Genomic DNA, 10,418 nt, shown 5'->3' with positions numbered 1-10,418 from the left:
AAAGGGAAAAGCCTAATTTTTATTAATATTTGTTAATTCTTCAAAGCTAAAGAAAATATACATAATTAAATGGGAAGTATAGCAATTTCACTTTATTAGCCTAATGCAGGAGTATGAGGAAAAAGGGACTGAGGTCAGGTACGAAGGAGAGGGTTAAAACTTGTGATAATAAGGATCCTTCCAAACTGATGCAGTCCTCTGCCACTGCGATGTCACCTCTGCCCACGCCAACAGCAAACTCCGACTCCTGTCTCCACTTCTAAGCCTAACACGTCCTCCAGTGACTCCCCAGGTTACAGTGTGATGAGGTCTACCAGATTGCCTTTAGGAGGAGTCATGCTGTCAGGAAAGAAATTTACTAAGGTGTCAAAGAGCTGAGTTCTCTGAGCATAGGTGTGATCCACATCTGAAAAGCCTGGGGAAGAAAAGAAAACAAAAGTATGTATTAGTTCAAAAATTCAACACAACAGGAAAGTTAATGTTACCAGCATCATGTACAATGTGAAATCAAAATAAAGACAGGCTTCAAAACTAGCCAAACTCTACCAACATAATCCTGGTTCTCCCAGATCACAACACCTAGAGCAGTGATTCTCAACCTTCCCTGGACTGTGACCTTTAATACAGTTTCTCATGTTGTGATGATCTCCCCCACCCCCAACCATAAAATTATTTTGTTGCTATTTCATAACTATAATTTTACTACTGTCATAAATTGTAGAGTAAACATCTGTGTTTTCCGATCTTAGCAAATCTGTGAAAGGGTTCTGACCCACAGGTTGAGAAGCACTGCCCTGGCGGAGGGCTGCAGCAGTGTGGACTTGGCACTATGAGCCTCCTTGGCGCAGCACCCACTTCCTCACAGAAGTACAACTGTGAGATCCTGTTTTACTTCACAGAGTTCTGTGCAGATTAACTGCAACTATGTGGAACCTGGCAGAAAGACTGCTGCTTTAGTAATTAATACTGACTTCTCATCTTTCCTTTGCTAGATTATTCCTCCACTACTTCATTGAGGAAATTCCACTCCTCTCTATCTTGAGTGCTTCTGTCCCACTGATGTTTTTGGTAATAAAATGTAACAAAATGACAACAAAGAGATCGTTAGGAAAGCAGGCTAAGATCAGCAAGGTCTTTAGAGGTGAAAGTACTACCAGAGAACTGAGTGAAAATATAGATAACCAAGAGAAAGAAATGTCTGTAGAGCACACAGGCAACATTAAGAAATGCTATTATTGTGGTTCCATGTAACATGGTTTAGACTAAGCATATTTAATGAGAATAATTAAGTACTTTTAAGAAAATAAATACCAGAGGGTAGAAGACTTTTTCTTAGAAGACAGGGTTTCTTAACATAAAGGAGTCTTTCCTCCATTTACATCAAGCAACATTTAGTTTTCAAGTTCACACCAACCAACGCCCTGCTTTGGTCAGTCTGTATCTGTTCTCAGCTGCTTCAGACTTCTAACATACAAATGAAATAGTTATATGACAAATGATTTTCCTATTACTGAATGGTTAGCTGGGACATGTTGGCTCTGTTGCATGCCATCAGAAAAAGAACCACGGCTGTGATAGTTTAGGGAAAACACAAATTGGACTGATTCCACTCAACAGTTTTAGGTCCAATTTGTTTTAATCTTATAAAGAATAGAAATAGAACACAACATTGTCAAAGATACCAGCTTCCTGGAAGGAAATAATGCCTTGAGAATAGTTCATTCCTTTTTATTTTTTAAAAAAATTGTTATTATTATTAGTTTTTTTAAGTTTGCAGGGGAAATGTTTCTTCCTTTGAGCTTAGCTTAACAAAGTCTACTATCATATCATAGAAATGAATAGAAGGAAATACTGCAAAATAGTAACAAAGCTTACTTGTGAAGGTGAGAATGTAACCGTTTTTCTTTATTAGGCATTTCTGAATTTTCCAAATTGCTTTACTTTCAAGACATTGCAAACACACAGAGGTTTTGAAAGTACAATGAGAATTCATTGCGAGCCTTCACTTTGATGGTAGTGTCTTGCTTGACATGTTCTTATTGTGGATGTATATGCCCAACTCACCAACTTTTTTGTGGAAGCACCTTATTCCTGAATTACTGAACTCATTTCAACTAAGAACAGAATATCTACTCGTATGACCAACCATCCCTCTTTTTCTTCCATCCCTGTCCCAACTCTATGCATACACATTTTCTGTGGTGTTACGGAACAAATCTAAGACCTTGCACATGGCAAGTGTTCTGTCTCTGAGCTACATCTTAATCCTCACTATATATTAAATTTGGGAAACTTAACATTGATGTTTTAATCATTTTATTATTCACTTATCTCTAAGCAAAAAAAAAAAACTACCTCTACATTTGGATTTGAAGTCTCTTTGATCTGAATCAAATCTGTAGTTTCTCCATCTTCTCATGGCACAGATTCTTTTTGTTGCATATAGAAAAGTTGCATAGTGTGCGTGTTAAATTTGGATTAACTTTGTCTTGATGGTTCTATGATCAGACACTGGTTTATGCAGTCTTGGTAGAATACTACAGAAGTAATACTGTGCCCTTCTCAGAGCATCATCTTGGAAAACACAGGTTGTTAGTTGGGACTGATATCGATGATATTAACTCTGATCATAATGTTAACTCAGCCTATGCCAAATTTCTCTGATAAAGTTTTATTTCTACCTCTGATATTAGTAATCTGAGAATGGGGAAAGTGTCCGACACCACATATGTCCCTGTTTTCTTTTTTCTTTCTTTTAAAAAATATTTGTTTATTTATTATGTATACAATATTCTGTCTGTATGCCTGCAGGCCAGAAAAGGGCACCAGACCCCATTACAGATGGTTGTGAGCCACCATGTGGTTGCTGGGAATTGAACTCAGGACCTTTGGAAGAGCAGTCAGTGCTCTTAACCTCTGAGCCATCTCTCCAGCCCTGTCCCTGTTTTCTCAAACCCCAATACTCAATGATCAGCAGTTACTAGTCACTAGCAATTATATAAACTGTAGTGAGCCGGACAGGATCGCCATTACAAGATGGCGCCGACATCTTGTCTTGTTGGAAATAAACAACTCCATATTTGGCTATGGCTTTGAGAGCTGCGCGTCCCTGCTTCCCTCATGCACGGTGGATGAGGATCCTTGAGCCTATCCCGATGCGGTTTGGTGTCAGCTGTTGGTGGCAGCCAATCACAGGGTGACCCGTGTGCCAATTCCCTATTTAAGCAGCTGCCTAAGCTTCCCCCCCCCCCTCCGTCTGTCCGTCCCCCCCCCTCCCTTCGCTTCCTGCTGCCTCTCCCCTTAGCTCCCTGCCCCTCTCCTTTCCTGCTCCCCATCAATCAAGGGCACTCCAGTAAAGCGTGTTCTGAGTGGAATCCTGATGTGGTGGTCGTTCTTTCTCGCCGGTCGAGAGGTCCGCCACAATAAACCACTGTGATCTTCTAACTGTGCTTCTTTCTATAGTTGCTAACTGGCATTCTGTTATAAAGATCTCACCCCCCACCAATATCTGCTTTTATTTAAGACAGGGTTTCACTATGTATCTCTGGATGTCTGGGAACTCGCTCTGTAGACCAGGCTGACCTTGAACTCACAAGAGATTCACCTGCCTCTGCCTCCCAAGTGCTGGGATTAAAAGCATGTGCCACAATGTCCTGAAATATTTTTTTATCTTCCCTTTTTAAACTTGTTTGGATCAGTGTGTACTCCTGAATTTGTCTTTTATTCAATATTAAACTCATCATTGTCACCAATCATTTTGATATTCATATAATCTCAGATTTGGCCAGTAAGAAATATACCCACAAAATTTTGAACATCTCCATACTTTCTCATATAATAAGCTTTCAAGTTCATTCTTACAAAACCCTGTCAGTCATTTTTCCAAGGAGGCATAATTCTTTGTAGTAGCAAATTATTTGAGAAATACAAAATCAGTTACGCTAACAGTCAACATATCATTTCTAGGCCTGGGCATATAAACTCCACAAAGAATCACCTGAGAGTTAGTAGTTTAATAAGGTCTCACAGACAGTGAGGGGACTCTAAAGTCTATCTGCTTAGTCTTATTGCAGTGTATAGGGCCATAGGCTATGCTCACTTATTCCTCAAAAGTATCTTTACTTTCATCACGATTTACCAATAAGGAATCAAAACTGACACTACCATCAGATGGACTATGGAGGTCCTTAGAATACTTTCATAAGGACAGAGCAAATATAGTAGTTCCACAAAAAAATTTCAAAGTTACACAATTAAATAAAATATGCTGTATAGTATATTTTTACACTATGTAACAAAACTAGCATACTCAAAACCATATGCTTAGATATGCACATATCTTGATTAAAGATTCTATATTTACAAAGTCACCTAATCACTGGAATTGATTTGTAGTCCCACAATCAAGACTTGTGGCATTATTGTGAATATTTATAGACAAACACAGAATGGCAGGATACTGGAGCTGCCAGAGCACATCCCCAGCAGAGTCTGCCTTCTTCTGTTTCAGGTCTTGTATCATACAGCTGTCATTTCATGCTGTTCAATTCTGTGCTGTTGATGGTAACCTGGAGCTGCAATCTAGTGTTTCTAAGAGTAAAGAGTTGTGACATGCCTTTCAGAGACAAGAAGCTAAACAAACTTCATTTAGGTAAGGGCTTTGTCCTCCTGACCATGAGTTCAATGTGAATGAATAAATAATGTTGACTAAATAAGGACATATTAAATAGAAACACCAAGGAATCGATGTTATGCAATGATCTCTTGGAGGGGTTCACAGAAATCTAATTCTAAGTTTTTCACAAGAGTCACCTCAATTAATGCAACAGTTTCTAGTTCCACCCACTTTCCTGCAAATATCATTTTTTTTATGGATGATCAAAATTCCACATATGTATATACCCACTTTCATTATCTATTCATCTGTTGATAGACATTTAAGGCAGTTCCATTTCCCTGCAAACAGAGCAGCAATGAAAAAGGATGTGCAAGTATTTCTGTGGTGGGATACAGAGTCCTTTAGGTACATGTCCAGGAATGACATAGCTGGGTCATACTGTAGTTCTCTTTATAGCTTTTGAGCAGCCTCCACACTGGTTTCCACAACTGCTACACCAGTTTACATCACCATCAACACTGAACAAGGACCCTCTTTCCCAGTATCCTTTGCCAGAATTTGTTTTCATGTTTCCTTGAGGGCAGCCATTCTGAAGACTGCAGTGAAATGGAGTCTCAAAGTAGTTCTAATTTGCACTTTTCTGATGGCTAACTACATAAAAACTTTAAAAGACATTTATGGGCCATTTGAATCTCTTCTTTGGAGAACTGTCTGTTTAGTTCACTGACCCTGTTGCTGATTGGCACAATTAATTAATTAATTAATTTAGGCTTTTGTGTATGTGAGCTTAAATTCTGTATCTCTTTATATATTTAAATTGCCTAAAGTACAGCTGGTAAAGATTGTCGCAGTTTACTATGTTGACAGCATTTTGCTGTGCAAAGGCTACTTCATGTGACCATTTCCTACACTACTGGGGTTCTATGACTTTAGTTACTTCAATCACTCATTAATACCATTCCATTCCTAGCACCATAGTTTTTTCAAGTAATTCATTAATACTAAATAAGAGTACTTCTTAATGAAGACTAATACTCATATCTGAGAAGTTTGAGGGGAAAGAACCTTAAAGGAACTTGAGGAATGAATTTATCAACCATTAGCAATTTTCACTTCTAAAGAAAGATAATTTACTTTCCAAATATTTCATTCCCATTTATTAACTCCTGACACCACACAATTCCCCAAAGAACAGAGAGAAAACAGTCTACCCAATCAAGTGTTGATTCCAAAGTAGTGCTACAAAGATTGGTTTATTTGACCATGCTGATTATCAGCCTGCTTCAAGTGGCATATGAACTGTAAACTACAACCAGGAACTGGCGAGTGATGCCTGAGAAGTAACCTTTTAACACTATTAAAAATTGCATACAATTGTTTGAATGCACACCTCATCTAATGCTCCATACAGGAGACCAAAATCCAAACAAACATTAGCGCAATAGGATAAACTGCTGGCATACTTACCTAGAGCTGTGAAGTCTGAGCCAGATTTGAACAGAGCTGAGGCTAGGAGTTGAAACTGTAAAGAAATACAGTAGCAAATTAGCAGACACACTTAAGAAAAATAACTTCGTGACTTTTCATTTATTATAGCGGCTACTTTTAAGCATTCATTACATAGATCTAATCACCAAATGTTGGTGATACTCCCCCCCCCACCATCACATTTAGATTGAAAAAATAATCATGTTGGTTTTTCTACTTTATTTTTTATTTTTTGAAACAAGTTTTCACTGTGTAGCCAGGCTAGCCTTGAACTCATACGTCTCCTATCTCAACCTCCTTGGATGTCTTTAAATTTTCAGATAATGTTTACACACTGACATTTTGTAAGGCTCAACTGTCTTTTAGAAGTCTGAAATGGGACAAATATTCTAGATTTATCATTCATTTTTATTTTATGTCTATGGATGTTTTGGCTGCATGTCAATCTGTATACAATGTGAGTTTCTGATACCCATGGAGACCAGAAGAGGATGTTGGATGCCCTGGAACTAGGCTTACATATGGTTGTGAGCCACCATGTGGGTGCTGGGAACTGAACCCAGGTCCTCTGGAAAAACAGCAAGTGCTCTTAACTGCTGGTAGTTATTTCCCCAGTCCCCGTCTATAAATTTTTTCTCATAGTAATATCTTTGGTTAGCTCTCACAGCATAATTACAAAGGATTCACACAGATTCAGGAATTCATCTGATTTCTGAGTTTATGTAGAATTAATTATAGCTTTTTAAATGATCAGTAGAATTACTGATAGAGACACTGGGGCTGGAATATTTCTGAAAGATTTTTAATTACAAACTCAACTATGTAACAAATATGGGATTCTTTAAGGTCTTTTATTTCTTATGTCAGTTTTGATAAATTACATCTTTTTTTGGTAAATTATATTTTTTAAGTAATCTTCTGTCCATTACATTACATTTTTCAATGTGCTGATGAGGTTTTTTCTACTGTTTCTTTTTGTTACTCTTCTCATATTGAAGTTCTAGTGACCACATCACTGTTTCATGCTGTGGTGGTTTGAAAGACAATGACCCCCAAAGGGAGTGGCACTATTAGGAGGTGTGGCCTTGTTGGAGTAACTGTGTCACACGGGGGATGGGCTTTGAAGTCTTTTTCTCAAACTTCCCTCAGCATGACACCTGTTTACTGCCGGGCTCCCCTTCATGATGATAATGGACTGAACCTCTGAAACTGTAAGCGAGCCACCCTCAATTAAATGCTTTCTTTATCAGAGTTGTTGTGGTCATGGTGTCTCTTCACGGCAATAAAAACCCAAAGATACATGTGATGTTCATAGTTTATGTTTTCATTTTTTTCTTCATGAATCTTGATAAAAGTTATTTACTTTTTCAAAGAACCACTTTATGTTTTATAGCATGTTTTTTATTTCAATAATGTTTTATTTTATCTTGACTTTTTCTTTTTTCTTTTCTAATTCCTAAAATGAAAAATAAACTTCACTGATTCCTTATGGAGAAGTTCCAGAGAAATCTGTTCTTTTAACAAACTGACAATGTAAACTGAACTGATAATATAATTGTAACAGATATTAAACTGAATTACAGACCTCATTCCCAAGTTTCTCAAATGTCTAACTGCAAGCTAAACACCTCAACCTGGTCTCACAGGCATTTCTTGGACATATGCAAAATTAGGCCCCTATCTCAATCAGGAGTCCCCAGTGCCTCCAAGAGAAAAGCACCTTTCAACTCATTGTTCTTTAACTATATTTAAGCCATCATATGTCCATTCTACCTTTAAGTACACTCAGTCTCTAATCTATTTTGACTTCTTACCACTCCACTGTGATCTGAACTACCATAGCTTATTGTTTAGACTTCTGCCACCTCTTTCACAACTCTTCCTGGCTCTATGCTTGTTTCCTATTGGTCTTTCCTCAATACAGTAGTCAGGGTGGTCTAATTAAAATACAGAGATCTTGTCATTCCCATGCACCATATCTGGAAGAGTCCTTAATCACTCAAAGTAAAAGCAAAAACAGTCCTACCCAGGTTTATGAAGCCATTCATCCTTTCCAATCTCTCTGTACACGCCTCATTTCACACTTCTTCAGTTCTTCTGACTTCTCCACTTCAGTAAGCATGGGCTTCTTGCCATTCTCCTAAACCATGCAAGAATGCTCACACACCTACAAGGATCTCTGTGCAGCTGTGGGAAAGTGTCTTCACTACACTGTCTCCTCAGAGACTCCCTTACGTTTTTCAAGCCTATGTGCAAATCTGATTTCTATTGAGGCCCAGTATGATGAACCCATTTAAAACTTCAACTGCCCCAATTCTTACCCTTATAAATTATGATCTCCTGTAGGCCCAACCTCCTGCCACTGACTTTTTGACACAAGGTCTCATGTAGCCCAGGCTGGCCTTGAGCTCACTATGTTGCTGAGGATGACCCGAAATGACATAGCCTCATGCCTTCACCTTCCAAGTGTTGAGGTTTCAGGTGTGGGCCGCCTTGTGCTGCTCTTTAACTTTTCTTACATTATATTAGCCTTCCAAATGATAATGGACTATGTAATTTGCTTATTTAATATGCTTATTATATTATCTCCCTTATTAGGATGTTAGTACCTTCTGAACAAGCCTTTTCTAGAAAAAAATATCATTTTTATTAGCATATGTTAATTACACATAACAACATGTTTCATCATGACATTTTCATACATGTGTAGTATATAATGTATATATACCTAACTTTTCTAGGTCCCCTCTTACTACCAATTGATCCTATTTCTCTTTTTATGATTTTTTTTGTTTTATTTTGTGGGCTTTTGTTTCTTGTTCTTTGGTGGTTGTTTATAAACTACATCTTATTAGTCTAAACAAACAAATGAACAAACAAAAAATAGGATCCCGAGGGGATTATTTACAAAAGCATGGGCTCAATTTAATTTTTTATAAAGTTTATTGGAAATTCATTACCAATTCAGAACCAAAGTCCTAAAGACTGAAGGAAACAAAGAACCATGTTTTGATTTACAATGGTAAATTGTAGCTGTTACTCCTAATACTAGTTATAATACAATGATGAAGATTGTGAGAACTTCCATATCTATTCAAACATAAAATATTTTTGGTTACTGAAAAGTTAATTTAAATCATGAAAAAATGTGTAAAATGTACAAAAAAGAAAAAAAAGAAGCAACCCAGAATACTGGATTATAAAGTAGTTTAAAGGTTAAACCTGCTTATCCATTTTGAGAACACAGCATAGTTTCATAGACCCACCCTCCCCAGTATCAAGTGTTTCCTGTGTTTTGCTGTACATGCAGATAGAAGCGAGGGTGAGGGCACGGCTGAGAAGTTTAGAGATGCTCCTAATGTTCACAAGCACATGCCACCTCACTAACTTCTGGGGCTAAGCAACTCTTGTTGAAGCTTTTAGAAAATGCTGAGGAAACCTGTATCAGACGAAATGTATGATTCACAGACGATTAGAGCCGCTACCAATACTGTAAAGTGGCTCTGTCTAAACTTGCAGTAGCTCCCTGTCCTGGTTTTCCCCTAACTCCAAGAATACACTGTTTTCTCTGACCCACTTACAGCTTCCACAGCTGAGATTATTTACTCTGAAATGTTTTGTTTTGGTCTGGTTTTTAAAAATAAGGGGAAAATAAGTGTGACCAGTTATGGCCATTTTATATGGAACATGGGAAAATACAGGATATCTATTTAGAACTCTCAAACGCATGGTGCAACAAAAATGTTCATTAGTGTATTTTCACAACTACATGGTGTAATAAACCATGGCAGATTAAATTTCTCAGCAAAACTACAGTCATTTCCCACATTTCAAATGGTATCAGGAATCAGGTAAACATTCAAAAACAACCAACTTGCCGGGTGGTGGTGGTGCACGCCTTTAATCCCAGCACTTGGGAGGCAAAGGCAGGAGGATCTGTGAGTTCGAGGCCAGCCTGGTCTACAGGAGTTAGTTCCAGGACAGGCCCCAAAGCTACAGAGAAACCCTGTCTCGAAAAACCAACCAAACAAACAAACAAAAAACCAACAACCAACTCATTATCACCAAACAGAGGGCTCTAAATTGTAGTTTGTTTATTCTATACCTAATGAAGAACTGCAGCCAATACTGAGTGAAAAAGACAAAGTATTTCCACAGTAGGCTATGATAGAATGCCTGTTTTGGTTTGGAAAACATGCAGGTTTTACTGTCTTAAAAATACAATGATCCTGGTACATGAAAGAATTTGACATTAATAAAAATCTGTGTCAACACTGAAGGGAGAAAAGTGTTTAATACTGCAGTTAGAGAG

General features: G+C 37.8%; 1 protein-coding gene across 2 annotated transcripts in view; it reads right to left on the bottom strand.

Annotated features, from left to right (window-relative positions):
- Nucleotides 1–10,418, bottom strand: part of Mkln1 (muskelin 1) — a 123,203-nt gene continuing 112,785 nt past the window's right edge. For both annotated transcript variants that reach the window (XM_041675437.1, XM_041675438.1), the window contains exons 17-18: nt 6,086–6,140; nt 1–415 (exon numbers count right to left, since the gene is read on the bottom strand). In XM_041675437.1, the coding sequence (XP_041531371.1) occupies nt 294–415; nt 6,086–6,140 (177 nt within the window). In that variant the 3' untranslated portion in view covers nt 1–293. The remainder of the gene's footprint in view (nt 416–6,085; nt 6,141–10,418) is intronic.

The sequence above is a fragment of the Microtus oregoni genome, unplaced genomic scaffold (genome assembly GCF_018167655.1).
Source record: "Microtus oregoni isolate MIOR12 unplaced genomic scaffold, Mior012 000026F_ref0000081, whole genome shotgun sequence".
Classification (NCBI taxonomy): domain Eukaryota; kingdom Metazoa; phylum Chordata; class Mammalia; order Rodentia; family Cricetidae; genus Microtus; species Microtus oregoni.
Note: the sequence above shows the minus strand (reverse complement) of the source record. Positions and strands in the feature narration are given on the sequence as shown.